General features: G+C 40.5%; 1 protein-coding gene and 3 long non-coding RNA genes across 6 annotated transcripts in view; 2 read left to right on the forward strand and 2 right to left on the reverse strand.

Annotated features, from left to right (window-relative positions):
• The window catches only part of tsc2 (TSC complex subunit 2), a 46270-nt gene extending 42120 nt beyond the window's left edge, over nt 1–4150 (forward strand). For all 3 annotated transcript variants that reach the window (XM_088613215.1, XM_088613216.1, XM_088613217.1), the window contains 4 exons: nt 770–848; nt 1992–2083; nt 2566–2664; nt 3969–4150. In XM_088613215.1, coding sequence (XP_088469341.1) covers nt 770–848; nt 1992–2083; nt 2566–2664; nt 3969–4136 — 438 coding nt within the window. In that variant the 3' untranslated portion in view covers nt 4137–4150. The remainder of the gene's footprint in view (nt 1–769; nt 849–1991; nt 2084–2565; nt 2665–3968) is intronic.
• A 3985-nt stretch (nt 4151–8135) lies between these two features.
• On the reverse strand, nt 8136–9456 carry LOC148645280 (uncharacterized). Its single transcript, XR_015928493.1, has 3 exons — nt 9298–9456; nt 8656–8710; nt 8136–8535 (listed from the first exon to the last, which is right to left on the reverse strand). It is a non-coding gene; the product is annotated as an uncharacterized LOC148645280 (long non-coding RNA).
• A 2673-nt stretch (nt 9457–12129) lies between these two features.
• On the forward strand, nt 12130–13664 carry LOC148645281 (uncharacterized). The gene is made up of 4 exons (XR_015928546.1): nt 12130–12360; nt 12565–12615; nt 12771–12821; nt 13382–13664. It is a non-coding gene; the product is annotated as an uncharacterized LOC148645281 (long non-coding RNA).
• Nucleotides 13665–14372: 708 nt separating this feature from the next.
• LOC148645282 (uncharacterized) lies at nt 14373–17524 on the reverse strand. Its single transcript, XR_015928545.1, has 7 exons — nt 16796–17524; nt 16573–16657; nt 16317–16373; nt 15734–15810; nt 15508–15592; nt 15264–15317; nt 14373–14782 (listed from the first exon to the last, which is right to left on the reverse strand). It is a non-coding gene; the product is annotated as an uncharacterized LOC148645282 (long non-coding RNA).
• Nucleotides 17525–21052: the final 3528 nt, after the last annotated feature.

Consider the following 21052-nt stretch of genomic DNA (forward strand, 5'->3'; position numbering starts at 1 on the left):
AATTTAAATCACAGGAATATGAAATAGCACATGATCTTTTGTTTCTTTTGTTCAAACTAAAAACAATTTTTACAGCAACTGATAGTTATACAAGGTACAGGTGCCCCTTTGGGTCATTTCTAAATTAAAATCTTTATCATAAGGTTCTCTCTCCTTTTTTTATTGTATTACTTCGTCGAGATACATGCTGATAGTATCATTGATAGTATCATGATTCTTTTTTCCACTTTGACTCCTTTGTGGAAACACGTCTCCTTGGGAGGAATAACAGATCTTCAGGGCTTTTTTGTGCTTTGCAATTTGTCTGCTTTGCTGTGGCCTCAATGAATTTATCTTAAAAAGGTTTAGGGTTTTATCACTTTATCTTAAAAACTCTGGGGTAGTTGATTACTTGCAAAGACAGATTTGTCTACCAAACAAGAATAAGATCAAATTTAGATAATTTGCTAATCTATATCTCATTGCTAGTTTGTGATAGTTTTTCAGTGCTTTGTAAGGTACATGTGTAATGTGGATAATTGTACTTTTGATTATAGGCTTTCTTTACTACTTAAAAAGCTTTTGTTCTTTTTCCATTACCTGTGTGGGCATGCTGTTCCTTTGGAGCTCTCTTGCAAGGTTATACCTGTATGCACATCTTGATTGTTTCAGGCTTGAACAAATATAACTTTCACAGGCATCAATGTATCAAGAACAGGACTGTTTGGTCTAAAAGTTTTTTCTTCACTTGCAAACAAGAACTTGCTTGTTTCCTCCTGTCTTCAAACAGGGCCAGTTTAACTTTGTGGAAGTTATAATCAAGCCTCTGGATTACGAGAGTAATTTGGTCACACTACAGTGTCGCAAAGGTAAGATATTTCTTCATATAATGGAGAGTAATTACATGTGAATGTGCTGCATAGGTGAATTATTTCACGAGGGAACATTTATTGAAATACGGTGCACATGATTGTTAATGTTTATTGACACAGATTTCATTAGGTTGGTTATACTGTGATGGTGTAGGAGACCTGAGGAAAAGCTTTGAAGCATCAATCGCTTTTCAGCAAGGTAGAAGAATGAGTACCCATGTGCATTATTTCCTGGTGACCCAGTTTCCTCCGACTTCAATCTGCCTGGGATGATGGGAGTTTATCAATTTTACCTGTGAACTTTTCTGAGTGCTGCCTGCAATGGACTGGCTCTTGTCCAGGGTGTCCCCCATTGTCCACATGTCCCAGGAACAAGCACTATCTGTGCACGGACAGCGGGCTGGAGTACATCTGATCAATAATTAGTTTTTTGCTCCTTAAGAGAGCTGCTTTCTGTTGTGTATCTGTTACCCTGTTCATTTCCTTTTTAATGACTTAGTACTATGACTAATGTTTCTTTAATTTAAAGTAGTATGAATTGGAAATTAGTATGGCTTTGAATAATGAGGGGCAGTTCCAACCTCAGAACACCTTACTTACTTTTAATGCAGCCTGAATTATGTGGAATGGAATGATGTATCAAAAGATATTGCAACTTGTTGATTTAATAGATCAGTTTTCTGCCAGTGACTGAAGAATTAGTGCTGTAATCCTACGCTTGCTAGACATTAAAGCAAAAGCTCAATACATCATACATTGCTAATGGGAAAAGTTCATTATTAGTAGTAATAATGTAATTACACATGATACTATTAGTCATTTATAATACACTGTTTATTATGAATCTAACTAAATATACAATAGTTCACATGTAAAACATAAATCAAATGACAAGTAAACAAGTGAGAACAGAGCACGGTGAAAACAGTGTCCATCGATGGGGAAGGCAGCTCTGTCCAGTAAAGAAAGAATATACAAGTGCTATTAAGCTGCTAGAAGTTCACAGCAGACTTCACTTTTAAATTAACAGTTTTAGGTTACATTTCTCAATTTGATCTGGGCATTTTCGTTAACGAGATTGGTTCATACGGTCTGCGATTGCTTTTTTAAAATATGTGTAAATCTTTGCTTCTGTTGTAGATTTAGAAGGCCTGGTTGATACCACCGTAGCTAAAATTGTGTCAGACAGAAATCTGCCGCTTCTTGTACGACAAATGGCACTCCATGCCAATGTAAGTAACCGGCAATTCTGGCAGTGGGACTGTTAATTTTCTCTTCCCTATCACAGTAGTCCTCTACAGTTACTATACAATTTTTTTAAATTAAGAAAAATCTCATTTTGCAGTTACTGTGTAAAACTGTCTCCATAATTACAGTCTAAAACACTGCACATAGCCTGACCTAGTTTCACTTGCATTTCTTTTCTTCTTCTACATTTTTTTTTAAAACACGTTTTTCAAAATAACATCTGCAATCAAAAGTTGTCAAAAATGGGAATTAAATGGACAAAAATATCCCTGTTGAGCTGTGACTGTAATTACTGGTCAATCAGGCAAATGCTGGCTTGCTGATCATAGGAACTTTCACTGGTTTTTACAGTATGGAGCTGATTTTAACTGTTTGATGAGAAGAGTGTGGCTAGATATTCGGGTTTTTTTTCCTCCTCTCCGGTTACCTTTCTGACGTTCCTGATTTTCTCTCTTTCCTGTGCTAGATGGCATCCCTGGTGCACCAGTACAGATCGAACCCTTCAGACGCTTATGCCTCTAAGTGGCTGGCAAGACTGCGCCACATTAAAAGGATTCGAACCAGGGTAAGAGAGCTCCAAAAAATGAGGTTTATCTTATTATTTCCCCAAAGTTAGACCTAGGGTTGACTTATTTTGGTTAAGCACGGTAGGAGAATTGTTTACTCCAAATCAGGAGTTAATTTAACATTAAAAAGATCTTAATGTAAGCAGAAGTATATGGTGCTCCGTGGATGACAGATTTACTCCCATTAAAACCAGAATCTGAAAGTACTGGGGTTATCCTCCTATTTCAAGTTAATGGTGTAAGTCTTCCTTTAAAATACTCACCCACTTTAACATGGGCGTGTTCATCGTATGTTTCTAGACAACCCTTTTTGACTTTTAAGGGCTATGCAGGGTTCTGACTGAGTTACGAGGTCCCATTTGAAATCAAATACCTCTTTTTTTTCTGTGCCGTGATGTCTATTGGATTATTTGTGTAGAAGGGCAAAATCAAAGTTTATTGCTGAAAATATGGTGCATTTGTTTTACCCCCAAACTAATTGAATGAATGAGAGCCTTCATTCATCAGCAGACAGTAGTGAATGAATACCAAGCTGGTCTCATTGGAAAGCTTCCACTGCATGGACAGTCTGCACTAAGGTTATGTTGTCTGAAAGACTGTAGCTTTTTGAAGTCCATCATGTGCAGTGTGATATGATTAATGGCAATCTTACAATGAGTATCATAAACTAGCCCGAGGGCACCCAGCATTCAGTTTTCCAGGATTGTGCCAACCCACTGTTTTTGTTTTGTTGTTTACGAAATTGGTCACATTATCAGTCCTTTCCAAGACTTTGGAAGGTGATGGATTAAAGATTCCTCTAAAACGTGATGAATAAGCTGTTGCAAAACTATAATGTGGGCATAAATTGTGCCAAAGTGTTAAACATTCTTAAAAGTAACATTGTTTGAAATTCAACATGTTTTAAAGCAGAGGTTGAGATTAAAACAGGTCTGTTCAGTGGGTCTGTTATGCAAATTGTGTACTACAACAAAGTAGTGTAATGCACATTACAAATAATACCCACCGTATGCAACACTCAACATAGATGTGCGCTCAACAGTTTGCATGAATACAAAGACATGGTTTGCAATTGCATACAGCTATCGCAGACAGGGGCTGGACTTGCGGACACCAAGTGGATGTGCTGCCCTCTGTGGTGAAGCTCATTCTCCGGAGGGGTGCGTTCTTCATGGTCCTCCTGCTCTGTGCCATATTTTGTGTTAGCGGTATAGCTGTTCGAACAGGCCGGACCCCCAGTATCAAACCTGACCTGACGCCCTGGCATATGGGGCTCTAAGCCGCGTTCTCCGTGTTCCCCCAGGCCCAGGAGGAGATCCAGTCCCGGCCCAGCCTGGGGATCTCGCTGACGCAGGCCCACGGGACAGTGCAGACCAAGAGCTCCTACCAGCAGGGGGTGCACCCAGCCTCGGACAGCGGGCAGAGGAAGCGTCTAGTCTCAACGGTGGATGATTTCACGGACTTTGTATGAGTTCTCTAATCAGTGCATCATTGCACCATTACACCATTCTGTGGTTATGGGTCCGATTCAGAAGTATTGTTTTTTTCTTGTTGTTGCTGTAATGCATGTATCGTCTGCCTGGTCACTATCCTTTTAGTGTTTGAATTGGCACAGGAATCTGGTTCTGCTCTACTGGTTAGTTGTTTTTTTGTCAATTTCAAAAAGAAAATATCACCAAACTGTCACTAGCTTTGCCTACCTGCCTTTGTAAGTGTTGTTTGTTCACAGTATAGTAGCCTAATTTAAAAAAGGGGGTTGAGAAGTTTCAGTTACTGAAAAAAGAAATCAGTGTGTGAAATAAGTTATTGATCTGAATTATTTGCCATTGTTTTAGGTCCACCGGCATATTAATTTAATTCCCATACTTCTTGTAGACATTATGAAGCATCAATATTGCCGATCAGAACAGACCAGACGTTTCAGTTTTATTAGAGCTCGATTTCCTGTTGCGTCCTGGTCCTGCAAAAAAGCAATTCCAACAGGGTATATAAATAACCGTCAGTGATAGTTTCTTAACTTAAGTTAAACTTAAGTTAAACAAGTGACTCGTTAGTTTACAGATTCTTTGCCATGGATCATCAAGAATCAGAGTTCCCTTTCTTAAATTACTTGCTGAATTGATCAGTAATTAGTAGTGTTCCTAATATTTAGAAACAGGAGCTTTTGGGGGGGCCTACAGGACTAATAGGATTGGGACTCTTCTGGTATAAAATATCACATATAGCTCCCAGTATCAAAGTAAAGCTCCTTTTGGCAACTTGGCAAAGGTTTATCAAAGATGAGGAAATGACCTGTTAATTCTGAGTGACGGGTCACAACGTCTGTGCTTGCTTCTCAGTGTCACATTCATGTAACTTTCATTATTCTGTTACAACTAAAAACAGTGCACAAGACAGAGTTTTACCGAACGGACCATATGATAACATGGGTTTTGCAAAAATTGTCAATAATTCCTTAGATAAGAGAAACTATAACAGTGAAGAGAAAAAGAGTGCAGGCTAAAAGCGATGCTCATAATTCTGTACGAGAAACAACAGTGAATTAATTTAGATAAAACCAAAAGGATTTTGTTCACACTGACCAGCACACTTCTGTTTTATACAGCTAAAACAGAAGAATCACGTTTTGGCCATTTTCTTTTCATAGAGGTTTGATCACTGAAATGACTTTAAAGTGACCTTTGAATGAGAGATTAAGCCCTGCTGCCTTATCAATAGCTTTGGCTGTGATGATAATACCAAAGGATGAGAGCAGTGTTTTCTGTTTGTTCTGAAAATTACAGTACGGGCCTGTGACATTCACATACCCGGAAACAAAAGAATGTGAAGGGGAGAATTCTGTGATGAGGATGCAAATATTCCTTAATTGGTCCTGGTTTTTTATTGTACAGAATTGCATATAATGTCAAGATTTCCTGCTAATGTGATACACAGTTGAGCGTTTGGAGGGAATGGTCTTTTTATGTGTAACTGCAAAATGGTCATCTTTTGATCCAGCAACGTCTGCATTGTTCGGTATGAGCAGTGGAAGGTAAGGAGAGTGATTCGCATTGGTTTCAACAAATTTCCAAAGCTCAGAAATGAGAAGAACGATAGCAGCTGTCAAAGCTGGGTTAAGGCATGGCTGGTGTACAGCTGTGGGTAAGGAGAAGAGTGCTTAGGGGGTCTTGCATGTAACGTAATGTGTTTTGTGTTTAACCTTACTTAATTTACCAATCGACACAAAACTGTTGTGCTGTGACAATTTACTCTCTCACTGCTGTTAATTCACTGGCAATTTGAAAACAAAAATTGTAAGGGGAGTGTGAGGCACACCACGAAGGTGGAAGATTGTTGAGGAAGCATGACGTTTGGACAATAAAACACTAAATAATGAGTCTAATAAATTGTTATAAACATAAACTAGCCCGAGGGCCCCCAGCCACAAGAAAAGAAGCCCCCGAAGAGGACTGAGCTGCTCTTTCTTAGATTCTAATGATCATTAGTGATCCATATTAGAGGTTCTGGAGAGAAGCTGGTCTTTTAAAATTCATATAACAAAATCTGTTGCAGAATTTGTACCCAGATGTATATTCCAGGGAGACATTTTCTAATCTGTTTCAGGAAAGGTATGTGTCAAATTGTAAATGGAAAGATTGAAACTCACTGGTGTGGGAAATAAAGCATAGAAAGTGGTATACATTTTTCTTGGAGTGTTGGCATCTTTTTTTCTGTCAATTTAAGATCAATAGCAGAAGCTACAACTATGAATCCATGTGCATCTGCAGGTTTGTTGACTTATCAAGGCCATGAATAATCAGTTAATATTATTTATCAAATGTCCTACAGTAAAGGAATCCCAGGTCTGGTCCTAGTGGGTTTTGTTGTAACCCAGCTCTCTTATAACCCTTAATTGACTTAAAAGGATTCATTTGAACCCTAACTTTTCTCTCAACTTTTTTTTTTATAATTTCATGCACAAGATAAAATCACAAACTTCGCAGCTTGCAAATACTCCAGTCAGCCTACTTCTTAATTTAAGTAAGGTGGTGATTTTTAGAGGTAGTGACTGCTGGAAGGAAAACCAGCATGTGTTATGTCCTCTGGGACCAGGATTGGCAAGCTTAGTATACAGTGATGTGAAAATGTCTACCCACTTAAGTCTCAGGTTCTAGATATTAAAACTGATATCTTACCTTGTCCAATGTCTTTTTCTGTAAAACCATAGAATTGTAAGGGTTCACTGTCAATGTATATTTACAGTAAGACCTTCCATAGCTCTTCAACAGAGGTGATCTGTCTGGCTGCATTGTATTTTAGTCCTGTTAAATATTTAAAATATATATTCAAAAAGTCAATGACTTCCTAGCAGTTTGCATTACTGCCTTGCAGCGCTGGGGCCCGGTGCTCAATTCCAGACCTGGGCTGCAGGCTGGGTAGGGTTGATACATTCTCCAGGTGCTCATATGAGGTTTCGCAGGATGCTTTGGTTTTCTTCCCATGGTTCAAGGATGTGCAGTGAAAGGTTAATTGTATTTCGGGAAAACTGGCCATTAAAAGCAACCATTAGCAAACAATTACATATTTTAAAGGGGGCTTTAACTAGCACATCTTCATACGTTGTAGTCAGTGTTTTCAATCCGAAGCAGTATGCGGTTTCTCATTGTCGGTTTTAAATATACAAAACGTTTGAAGATTCGACTCACTTTTCCCCACACTTAAAAATACTAGATTAAGCAAATTCTTTTTATATAAGACCATTGTTATTAGCTGGTTTTTTTTTTGCAAAGGAAATTCAGAAATCTCAAAAAGAACCATGAAGTTCTCTTAAGGGGCACAATATACGGTTGCCAAAGGTACATCATAACACACGTAGATTGAACATATCTGGATTTGAATTTAGTAACAAAACTAAGCCTCAGCTTCATCTAGAGGGGAGCCTGAGCTTGGCAGGTGCTATATGTAACTATACAATGATCATTGAAGGGCCTGGACTAATCATTCACCTACTGTAAAATGCTGAAGGAGCTGCAACAAACTACCAGAAGACCCCTTAAAAGGTAAAGACGAGGAACAGAGTGCTCGAATTACATAATGGCATGTTAACTTCCTGTAGTGGTCTTAGTTAAATAGTATACAACTCGTGAAACCCAAAGCAGGTGGCAGGTTTGTGTATGACATAGGGAGAACCCTTTTCTAGCCCAGACTTGACTGGAGAAAAGGCATCTTCATAAGGCTAAAGGTTCCTGGGCAGGTTCATGGGGAGGATTACAGGGGAAGGTTCTTACATACTTGGGAAAGGCTAATTAAGCCATGCTGCACCTCTACCTGATGTTACTGCCCTGCAGTAGCTGCAGAAAGCAATCATCGCTGAGGTGTCAGAGCAATTCCAGGTAGAAGCCCCTGTCAACTCCCAGCTTGGTAGGTTGGTTGCTATACTGTGCACCCTTGCTCCTGTCTATATTAGTGTACATCAGCAGTTGCAAGGCTATTTAACCTGTGCATTACAACCACAGCATCTTGGTTAGTGCAAAGCATGATTTGGCCATAAAGACTTACCAGTACAGATACCCAGCTTTCCCCTCATCATACATGTTAGGAGATAACATTGTTGCTTAAAGTACCTTCATGGATAGTTTATGAATTAGTAAAGATCACAAGCATCAGATTGTCTAGTGGTACCAAAACTGGAGTTCAAAGAAATTAATAGCCATGCAAAGACAGCCCATGACCCCTTCACTTTATTGCACAGACAATACAGTTATAAGATTAGGGTCAAGGACATAAGTCCTTGGTTCTACATTATAGATGCAGCATTGATGACGTCCCCTTCTTCTTGGAGAGTTTCAGTTATCAGTCTCCATTTTTTTCCGCATGATCAAAGGGACTTTCTGCAGGGGGGGAAAAAAAATAAATAGTTGCTTTTGCAGTTATTCCAAGAATGCTACAATACCAGAACTACCCATGTCAGTCACAATTTGGACTCCCACGCTTGGGGAACATGAGCTTACCTTACACACCATCCCACAGACTTGTCCAGTGGAGATACTGTACTGAGGAAGCTCCCTTTAAAACACAAAAGAACTGGGTTGTTAAGACTGATGCTTTTATCCACAGTACCTCCAATTGCTACCCATTTCAACAGCCAAGCACAGCCGTGCCCTACCTGCTATCTCAGTGCAGGGATCTCTCCCCACTGGCTGTGCAGCAGGGTTTCTGATCCCAAAGAGTGACACACTGGGCTCTTCCTATTTTACATCTTTCCTCAAGAGCCTTCAAACCTAGTCCCTGGGAATGGGGTCATCTCATCTTCACCACAACAATGAGCCATCCAGTAAGTCTTGGCAGCACAATACATGCCCATGAAGCCTCCATTGTGCATAGGATTTCCATAGTCCTGTGCTTAAGGACATACTGCTTCCAGAGGCTATAAAGCAGTCCGTTAACTCATCAAAAGCAAGTCTTTAAAATAGAGAAGACTAAGCAATGTGGACAAGCTCAGCTCATTTTCATATGCAATACCCTGAACAGCCACATTCAGCATCATTGACCAGGAATTCTGCAATGGCAATTTACTCCACACTGACGAATCCATGAGCTGACACACACCTTCTCAGCAAATATAGCCCTCCCTACTGGACAACATCACTTACTGCATTTCCAAGCTACAGCACAGCTTGTGAAGTCCCACAGATAATCAGCCCACTTCAGGAACAGTGCTTGGGTTGATTTTTCTAGCCCATTAACATCTTTTATCTAACCAAACAGATCCTGTTTTCTAGAAGCACACAATAATGAAATCTCATGTTCCTTTCCACCTCAAAGCACAATCTAAATGCTCTTCTCTCAGGCTTCACTTTTATAAGCCTCTTCATTAATTACAGGGGTTTGGCTAATTCCATGGGAACCTATCCCAAAACACGTACAATCCTCATGTGGAATGGCCAGGTGTTTCCAGCTCAATAATGCACACCTGCTTCCAGATCCCTGCCTGCTCAGAAGCCATCTTGGCTCAGAGAAACACCACAGCCTGGGCTTGAGCCAAAATGCAAGATTCTTACAGTAGCCTTCTAGAGACACTACAACGTTGCTTTAATAAACTTTCCTTGAACATTATTAGATGTATCTTCTTTCTAAGCCTTTCAGCACAGCTCAATCTATTACAGAAATAGATTAGGAGAGAAAGATAATGATTTGATTATGTTTATATCTGTATATTCCTTTATAGACATACAGATGTGTGATTTTAACCCAATATTATTTCTCTTCCTATGTCAGAACACTTGTCGAGTCCTGCTATGATTAGAATGGTGCTCTCATTGATGTATTGCAAAGGAGAAAGTCAGGGCTGCAGACCTATTATAAAAGCATAATAGAATCCGCTGTTGTTTTTTTTAAATAGTGATTGATGAGAGTGTTAGGATTTCAATTAACAAGGTAGATTGAGATTTCATCTTCCAAATTTTTTTGATGCCATCTATTGGCAAATGATTTTTAAACTGCTTTTTCCAGTTGAACTCCCTCCTTTCATTTTCACTGAGAACTGGCCCTGTCGTGGGTAAGTAGGCATTTAATTAAACTACTGTAGCAGGGTGACTTTTTTGAATCATCGGTAGAGTCTGAAAGAACATTTTATTTGTTTCTGCTTGTGGTTTAGGTTTTCCCTCATGACACTCCACTCAAAGCACTTTACAGGTAGTGGGGACTCCCCTCCACCATCACCAATGTATAGTTCCCATCTGAATTATACAATGGCAGTCATTGTGCACCAGTACACTCCCCACACACCAGCTCTCAGTGGGGAGGAGAACAGAGTGATGAAGCCAGTTCATAGATGGAGATTATTTGGAGGTCATGATTGGTAAAGACCAGGGGAAAATTTGGTCAGAATGTCGGGGTTACACCCCTACTCTTTTCAAGAAGCAGAGAGTCAGGACCTACATTTTACATACATCTCATCCAAAGGACAGTACCTTTTTACAGTATAGTGTCCCCGGTGCTATATTGGGGCATTAGGACCCACACAGACTGCAGGGTGAGCGCCCCCTTCTGGCCCCACCAACACCTCTTCCAGCAGCAGCTTTAGTTTTTCCCAGTTCTCCCATCACGGATCTGACCAGGCTCACACCTGTGAGCTCAAGGGGGCTGCCAGATGCGAGTTGCAGAGTAACATGGCTGCTGGCACTTATATCCCTTCTTATAGGGGCCAGAAACTCACAGGAGACAGCTTGTTCGTGTTATCCCTCTCAGAGGAATATTTGTAATAAACGAACACAGAGGTGTGAAGACACATGTCCCTCATTTTCCTTATGTTGTTTCTCTTGTCTATGTAGGTCAGCTCACGTCCGTCTCCTTACAGGTTGCTTTAGTTTGCCAAAGCTCGTTCCTTGTCATCCAGATCCATCTGGATACTGCATTTGCTTGCTTACTGACCTTGGCCACTGACTTTCTCTTTGCTGCTTGTTTGACACCAAGCAGCCCCAGGTCTCTCCAAAGTGACTGTCCTGCAAATCCGTTACAGCTGGGAGACTCTGTTCTCTCATCTGTTCCACTGACACTCAAGGGGGAGGGACTGAGCTCATGTGCCTCCTCTATTCTCTTCCCCAGGGCCCTGTCAGTTCAGTGAGGGCTCCCTGCTTTGTGTCTCTAACCCAAAGGACGATGTCTAGCCTTAGCTTAGCTCCAAGGCTTAAAGCTTAGAATCGGGGTTGGGTTGGGTTAGGTTGGGAAATCTGAGTTTATTTGAATGTAAAATGTACTTCAGTATACATGTCGTTCACAAGTGTTGAAAACTATGCTAATGAGTTCAGGAGTTGCTATAGGTAACCAGTTAAAAGATTAAGTTGCAGTGATACAGGGTGAACTACTTTGACGTGATCCAAGGGAAACATGAAAGGATGTCATGGGGAAGTACATTGAAAAGTTCTTTACACAAAGAGTTGTGGGAGAATGGCACAGGTGATCCAGCCACTTTGTTTAAACCAACAGTCTGACTTCTTTTGAGCAATAGCTGTGTGAGATTATTAAATCAAACTGATACCAGTTACTAAAAGGACTACATGGATAGAATATTATTTGAAATTTCTCATGTTCTTTTAACTTCTTAAATGAGCACATCAGCTGAATGACTAATGAGTACAAAGGTGGTACATTGAGTGCATGATAAACGTTTACAGAATATAAATATGACTATGACTTCTTGGTGCAGAGTTAAGATAGATCAGGTTATAGAACAGTATGCGTCCTGCAAAAACTTTAGACCCCACAGCTCGCCTACATATTGCTAAATTCTTTCATTCACATTCCAGTGGCTCTCAAACACTAATAGGGATTTCATGCACTAACTGTGATTTACTCAGATGGCCATGGGAAAAAGGATTTTGAATTTGTAACTCATGGGGGCTTCTGTAAACATGCTCGATATCTTTAATACGTTTTCACGTGGAGCCAAGAAAAAAACTGCCTGCAACGTCAGACTGTGGCCACGCCCACTCGAGTTACATCTCTCGCAGGCCACGCCCCGCGCACCTGTGCGCCAGGTTCTGCTGGAGAGAGCGGAGCTGAGTGCGTTTGTTCCGCGTCTTTTATGGTTATTTTTTATTTTTCCTTTATTTGAATGTTTTTAAAATGTAACTAATGTAATTATGTAGTGTAGACCTCGCAGGAGAAAGGGATAAAACTCGTATTTTCGTTGGAAGCTAAATAACATTTAGAATGTAAGTCTTTGTTCACAAAATCAAGCGTATGCATTTATCCAAACCGATAGTAGCCTAACTAGAATTGTGAGATTTTTAAAATTATTTTCCAGGCTAAGTTGTGTGATTATGCTCTTATATTCGTGGTAAAAATGTCGCTTGCAACGAATACGTATTAGTTTCAATGGTCTTTCAATTCTAAGTTCTGCATTTTTGTGTTTTCAGTTTAGTGTCTTCGGGAAGGACATGCTTGGCTCAGCTGCTGTAATTATCCAAGTAAGTATAAACGTTTTAATCATTTATTTACACGTATCTCTTTGAAATGTTTTCTGCGCTATCTACCCTGGTGAAAACGCCGCTTGCTACTAAGAAACCTTGGTTTTAATTATCCTTAAATAATCGTCTAAATACTTGTGTTCTTGTGTTTCCAGTTCGGTGTCTGCGGGCAGGACATGCTTGGCTCAGCTGCTGGAATTATCGATGTAAGTATAAACCTTTTTATTCGTTTACACGTATCACATTGAAGTACAGTATACTGCACCTCCTGCAAGTTGTTGGAAATTTGAGAAAACTCAAACTAGGCGATACTAGATTTCTCCAGGGCAGAAATGGTTTTGACCCGACATTGTAGGCCTGCTGTTCATAGAAATCATTTTCTGCTGAACTACGATCAATTTAGTTTTCCTTGATGCGTATACTAGATTATTCAGAAACCGTTTAGGCTTCCAAATTGCATCACCACAATTAAACAACGGAGCCTATAAAGATATGGATGAATTATTTCTGTTAAACAGGTTGTTGCAGAAAAAGATTATGCTAATCAAAATGGAATTCATAAAAAAACACTGTAGTGGTAGTTTCTAATCGATACATTGTAACTGCTTCTATACCCTGTTGAACAGGAACAATCTCTGTTACGCCAGGCTTAATCGCTTTATTGCAACTGTATCTTTTGAACGTGTGAATCAATACAGAAGCTCGATCGGACAATTTTGAGATTGTTTGTAACCAGGAGTTAATACTGATTTCTGTTGTTTTGCAGGAGATGCACCGAGGTTCCAGTCTTCATTCCGGTTGCTGCCTCGACTGATAACTCGGAGAAACAGTAACGTGCTGTGTGTTTCTGTATCTTAACTTGTAGTTGTTTGCAAATGTTTTCTTACTCTGTTGACTTGTAACACTATTTAGCGTTAATGTAGCCGTGCTTTGACACTTTGTAATTAAAATGCATGTTTATTTCCACTTTGAAGCCTGTGCATCCGACGTCTTGTAATACTTTGTTTTGTATGCCATTTTCGCTCAATAAATTGTTGATTGAACCTTGATTTTGTTCTTTGATTTCTTGTGCAGAGTTCTGTACCCCTTGGCCCTGAAAAACCCCGGTGTTGGTGAGTTTTTTGGCCGAGAGATTTTGCTTACAGTTTGTGGCCGCAAGGGGACGCCCTATCGCTTTTTGACTTAAAAAGGTCAAAGGCTACCCCCTTTTTAAGCGTGTCCAGATTTTCCCGCCAAAAAACTTAGTATCTGGGGTTTCTCTCGGGGTCTGGTAGCAATCAAGCCGAGCCTCGCCCACCCCCCCTCATTGGAGAGGGGTAGGCGGGGGCTGGCTGATTGACCGCAGCTCTAGCCAGGCCCACTCGCTCCCGGCAGGAGAGGATGGCAGGTTGGTGGTGGCTTTGGTCCCTGCAGAGAGGCAGGTCTCCTGGGGTGTGGACTTAGAAAGCTGTCAGTTGCAAGCTGTGACTGATAGGCTGAGTCCGCCCTGGGTGCCTCCTCTCTCTCGGGCCGAGGCCATCTCCAGCCTGCCTTCCCCTCCTGCTGGGAGTGAGGGGGCTTGGCTAGAGCTATCCTCCCTTCTCCTCCCCCCAGGGCTAGACCCACGCTCCCTCCTAGGGACCCTATTCCCCCCCAGACTATCTAAAAAGGCGGGCGTCCTCGCACTTTTCCAGGTCAGTGCGATGGGTTGTCGCCTTGCGGTGCGTGGCGCACGCGCAAGACAACCCTTCACACCTTCGAAAATACAGGACAATGTAGACAATGAAATGAGTTTTTATTGCAGAATTTACAGCAAATACAATAGCAGCAGTCAACAGAAAACATGCAGGTCAAGAATAAAATACAGCACTGAATCGGGACATTACAGATCAAGCAACTGGTAACAAAAATCAAATGTAACAAAAAGCACACTGTCAAGAATAAATTGCTGGAGATCGTCGGAGCGCAGAGAATCAGGAGCCACAGCACATACAATAACATCAGTCAACAGGAAACATGCAGGTTAACAATAACATACATCGGTATACAAAGGGTACACTACAGATCAAGCCACCGATATCAAAATAAAATTCAAGGAAAAGCACACATTGTCGAGAAGAACCTGCCAACGCTCGTCGAGTTGCTGGAAAGGAGATCGTCGGAGAGCAGAGAACCAGGAGCCGCAGAACTGAAGGCAAAAGAAAAAGGATCAAGTAAACAGGATATCGGACTTGCATAATCGATTCACTTGAAGTTCTTTAGTCTTTTAACTTCTTAAATACGCTACCTAAATAAATAAATATAAAAACTCAAATTAAACAATAAACAATAGGAAATCACCAATATATCTCAGGCCTACGAGTCCAATATTTAGAAAATACGTTCAGCCACTTGTTAATACAAGACCAGGTAACACAGCGTGTATAATATATGAATAAACTGCTTTAAAAACCATCGATAAAATGTGTTGGTATTTTCCATCTTTACCTAATGAATTCAAAAGATGAATAAAAGTATCAAAAAAAAGAACCAGCGCCTTAGAGTTCACTCCACATAAGCACAATGAAACGAAAAAAAGTGATCAAGTTGGTATAAATCTGTTCTTTTGTAAAAATGCTGGGAAATACTTGTTTTATCGAGTGTTAGCGGAAGGTGGGAATTGAACTTACCTAGGAAAAAACACTTTCATAAGTGGAGGTCCGTTCTTGAAATCCATTTGTCACCTGGAGAAATAAAGAAAAACTTAAGAATCAGTCAATTTAATCTTTACAACATTTTATCATTTCTGAGCGGCAAGCATTACAGCCCGAATCCGAAAAGCAATTAACTTAAGAAATTAAGAAATTAAGTTACAGCCTTTTTTCGTTAAAAGAAAGAGTTAAAGATACCATATCTTAAATAAAACATACTTACATGAAAGGCAGTATAAAAACGCTGAATCCAGATCTTTAAAACTTCGAGAGCACACTCAAACGGACAGAAGACTCTTTTCGGCGTCCTAAAACACAAATTAAAGTGAAACAAACGGAATTAACAAAAGTTGCAACGACAATACATTTTTGTCTAACTTTTTTCCAAAATTTGAAATTTGATTTCTTGCACATAAAATAAGAAAAGTAGAAATAAAACGCAAACGCACCTCACGCCGCAGAAACTCGCCCCGCCGCCATCTTGCCGGGCGCACCTGTGGAGCGCAGAGAACCAGGAGCCGCAGAACTGAAGGCAAAAGAAAAAGGAGCAAATTAAGATATCGGATTAGGAGAATCGAATCACTTGACGTTCCGAAGTCTCAACGATTTAAATAAGTTGCCCCAATAAAGAAATACACAAACACGCTCAAGTCAAATTGTCTAAAAAAGCAATAGGAATCTTCAAGAGAAATCACAGATGCATCCCAGTCCCACTACTCCAGGATTTAGAGAACACATTCAGCCACATAGCAAATTCATTTTTGAAATGTTACTTTATACATTTAAGATCAAGTACCAGTTATGGCGTGTACCATATTAGATTTAACTCTCCGCATTGAAAAGCATCGTGCAAATCTTTCCCCAATGGATTCAATAGATGAATAAAAGAACCAGCGTTTCGAGTTTCTTTTTCTATTCAAGAAAAGCACAATTAAACGAAAAGAAGTCACATAGTGCTAGTCAGCACGTGTTTTATCGAGTAACACAAGGATAAAATTAAAAAGTATAGCGGAAGGTAGGAATATAACGTACATTAGGAAAAAAAACACTTTCATAGACGGAGGTCCGTTCTTAAAATGCGTTTGTCACCTGGAGAAATAAAAAAACATACGAATTAGTAAATGTAATCTTTGCAATATTTGATAATTTCGGAGAAGAAAGGGTTATTACATCCGAATCCGAAAAGGAGAGAGTACACAGCTATTGACTTTAGGAAGTAAAAAAAAAAAGATAAAGTACAGCTTTTTTTGTTAAAAGAAACAGACCTTATCTTACAAAACATACTTACGTGAAAGGTAGTATAAGAACGCTGAATGCAGACTTTTAAAACTTCGAGAACACGCTCAAACGGACAGAAAACTCATTTCGGCGTCCTAAAACACAAATTAAACAAGAACAAACGCAATTAACAAAAGTTGCAACAACAATACATTTTTGTCTAACTTTCCTCAAAGTGAAATTTGAGTTTTTGTCTTTAAAATAATAAAATTAGAAATAAAACGCAAACGCACCTCACTCCGCAGAAACTCGCCCCGCCGCCATCTTGCCGGGCGCACCTGTGGAACAGGTGGACGGGGCGTGTCCGCTGAGGAAGGTCACTCTGGGGGCGGGCTCGGCTCCTGAATGACAGCTGTGCACTCGGTTACAAGGGCTCAACACTCTCATGCTCTCAGGACTGAAGATAAACAGAAACTTGAACTCACCAAATCATAAATTTAGTATTTAACGGCTGAGGATTTTCAGAGAACCCAATTCAGTGACATTCTCCTACAAAACTGTTCGCCGGACTCGTTTAGCTTGCGGCCAGCTGGTCGAATCAAGAGAAATGTGCTGGAGAGAGACCCCTGTCGCTCCTAGTTAGGACTGCACCTCTCTTTCACTTGTAGTGCCACACCTGTCCTGCAGGTGTCACAGTGGTATAAGGGGCTGCTTTTTAGAATTGAATTCCGATCTATGCATTCATAAAGGTCTTAAACCCCCCATTTGCCCTGTTTTGGAAGGCCCCGAAAATGGAGCCCCCCAAAACGGCCGGCGTGGTAGAGAACAGCCACTTCGACAAACTCACCCAGACAGCATGAGAGCTTCACCCGGGGATTAGGTCTCAGACCGGGGATTAGGTCTCAGACTGCCGGGGAGGCTCGGGGCTCGACTTCAACTCACAAGACTCTCCGGGAGTCGATCTGCTCTCTGAACTTTAGAAGTGTCCGATGGTTCAGCCCGCGGAGCCACCAGGCCGGCCACGCAAAATACCGGCCATGTACAGTACATCTCTTATTCAGACTAAAGCCAAATCACAGTCCCGGGACAAGGCGGTTTCCACTGTTTGCTCGCTAATCAAGCATTAAATTAATGCTACTGAGACGCCCTTCTAATGCGTTTTTCTAGCCTTTTTTGCGACTGGACCTGACTTGTTCATCTTTTCGATTGACAGTAAAAAATAAAGCATCAAAATATGCAGTAGACTTGGGGGAGTCTGTGTCTGCTTTGCACCCCAGCTGATGTCTGAACAGAGTATCTCTTTAGTTCCTCTATACCAGTAGGTGTCAATTTCCACGGGAGTTCGACAAGGTTCCACATAGAAGATTAAATATTTAATAATGAAAAGCGATGCGTGTAAATGGAATGTCAACCGGTGTATGCACAGAAAACAGAAGTGATCAGGATTAATAACTAGTTTTGCAATCAATGGAGCATCACTTCGCTCCTTATTATTAGAATTAGAAAAGCTTTTATTTAATATACTGTAATAGTCAAAATGTAGTCAAATGAAAATAGGGGGAAGGCGACAATGTCTTTGAGTATCAGTCGGCTGGCAAAGAACTAGTGGAAGGTATTTATATTTATATGTAAAACTAAAAATATTTTCAAATATTTCAGAGATCTGTATTTCTGAGACAAGACATGAAAGTCCTAGGTCAACTTACAGTAGTACATAGTGCCCCTTAAAAAACATTTCTTGGTCCTTTTTCACGTTTCCAATCTTTAAACGTCCCCTCTTTTGCATATTTTAAAACGGGCACAATGAGAAACAAATTACTTCGTCTGCTAACAAAAAATTGACACAGCAACGAAGCATTAATATGCGCTGGTTATAGCCTTTTTTAAGAACATGCAACTATTGGCTAATGTTCGTTTTTAAAGGCTAAACCCGCAATTCTTGTGATTACGGTATTGGATTGGAGACAAGCTTAACTGTCCCGTTCACGCAAACGCAGAGAAAATACCGGTATCAAATGTAAATTCAACTTACCCCCGGGCAAACAGAGGAACAAACTTGCAGACATACCTATCCTTGCAGCAGCAATAAAGTGCTTGACCTTTCCACACGGGGTGACTAGCGGCCGAAGTCGCCGTACAAGTAATTACCCGAGAATATATTCGCTGTATTTCGGGTACAGAAACTGCTGGGAAGCTACGTTTCAACGCCACAAACCGACACAAACGCAGCACTAACGAGTGCAGTGGGTTTCACCGTTTGTAGGGGTGGGGGCAACTTCACAGAGCTTCTTTGTTTGCCGGTGTGTGTAAGGGTGTACCCCGACTTGCGCTATTGCTTACCAGGATAGGCTCCGGCTCCCCTGCGACCCTCAACTGGATGAAGCGCTAAAGTTGGGGGCACTCTCAGCTTTCCTTTAGCTTGCTGGCTGCCAAGAAGTGATTGTGAAAGACACCCACCTACTCCCAGTGATTTTACATCTTGTCAAATGAGAAGTGATCTGGCTGCTGAGTGATTTATGAACAGCATGTCTGTGTGTGGATACCTGACATGTAGAGCGCGGATCTTTGGGGATTCCAATTTTTTAAAAACATGTTAGGTCAAGCAAATACAATCCAGAGGTGTTCCCGAAGGCTCCCTCGGTACAGTTTTGCTTCACATCCCATTTCCTGTACTCTATTTCAAGCATGCCTACTACAGCTACAGCAAAGTCAAGGAACCCGGTGAAAATGATGACACGCGAGTCAGAGTCAGTTTTGTAGAAAGACTAAGTAGGCATTTATTTTGTATTTCTTGTCGTACACAATACCCAAAGGTCAGCCATCAAAACTTGGACTTTGTCAAGTGCAAAGCATGGGAAGTGCTACAGCAAGCAAACAAAACAACAACAACAACAACAACAACAAAAAACATTTCACAACAGCATCATTTCAAAAAAACATCACTCAGCTCCTGAACACGCTTTGGCACCATGAATACAGAACTGTATAAACAGTTTTCCTGCTTCCCAAGCAGGTCCTTATTACTTGTATAAGCATCTTTACACAAACTCGTTTATGCTGGTGATACAGAAATAACCGTATTGCAAACTGATCTTTCCATGGGGCAATTCTTAGTTTTGACTAGATGAATATGCTATTTGTTGCCTGTTGTAGTTTGACTACCCGATATGCACCACCTGCTTTCCTGTTTAACCCCGAGACCTACGAAGTTGTTGTCTTTGTGTTTGCTCTCTCTGAAACAGAAAGCAAAAATGAAAAGGCTCACAGGCCTGGCTCCCCCTTCAGGTGCATGAACACAGAGGAGGCGGGTGGGTAGGCACCTGTCTGTGCCCAGCAGTCCTAGACCCCTGTGAAACAGGCGCATCAGGTGGAGACTGAAGATTTCTCTCTGCTGTGTTCCAGGACACTATCAGAACACGCTATGGTGGCACCAAGACGAATCTGGCCAAGGGCAAACAACCTGCTTTGCAAACCACTCAAACTCCAATTTATCATTATTAACGCTTTCGGTAAGCCCCAAAGAACACACCATGGCCATAAATTCCCCTCTTTCAAATCTCAGATGCAGCAGGGTCTTGCCTTCTAAATCCTACTCCCCTCCGATGTGCAAATTGCCGCCGTCTAAAAAATAAAATACTTCAAAGACCTTTAATGACAAAACTGGGACAGAAGATTACAGAAGGAGAAAAAGAAGAGATGCAATTATATTAATATTGTGCCTGCCAAGCAAGAATAATTTACCCTGGCAAATTTGAGGGACAAACCATATTGAAAAGCTTTTAGTAACAGCCCTGCTGTTTTCCAAATAGGTACGCTGGCTTTTTTGCAACTACAGTATTAACATTTGTGTACAGGAAAATGTAATAGTCAGAAATAGGTTTACATAATGTTACATGTATATACAAAGCTGTTATCTTTTCCTAAAAGATTTATCAGATACTTGTTGCAAATTTCAGATACTCCTAACTGCTGTATCTCTATGAAAATAACGCAAGATGTGTTACACTGTTTAACAAACGATGCACCATGTTAGCCCCAGAGCAAAGTTAACTTACACCAATAGATTTGACACATTCAGCATATTCAACATTCCCTGTAATGCCTCTATTTAATTACAACAAATGGAGATTAATGTACCATTTAACAACTGTGTGGATAATTAACAATTAAGCAGAAGACACCTAAAAGAGTTTCAGGCATCGATTTGCACTTAAGTACATATGATTTATAAAATAGATGCTTTTCTAAGTACAAAAATGCAGTCTAATTGTTTAACTAAATGCTGATTCTGTGCCAAAAACTGTGAATAACTTTCCACATGAACCTTGTCCCTTACTATACTTTGAAAGAATGCTGTTTCTTTTACACATACATTTTGTCTTTTCCTGAAATACATTGATGTAAATACCTACATTTTCTTACCTCAGTACAAATCTAAAATTGGTTTCAATGGTTTTGCATACTCAGTGCTCTGACTGTACTGTAGCCAATGTATGGAACAATAAAATATTTACAGCGGGACTCAAAAATATGTACATATATACATTGAA

Source organism: Lepisosteus platostomus, chromosome 19 (assembly GCF_059453375.1).
Source record: "Lepisosteus platostomus isolate fLepPlt1 chromosome 19, fLepPlt1.hap1, whole genome shotgun sequence".
Classification (NCBI taxonomy): Eukaryota; Metazoa; Chordata; class Actinopteri; order Semionotiformes; family Lepisosteidae; genus Lepisosteus; species Lepisosteus platostomus.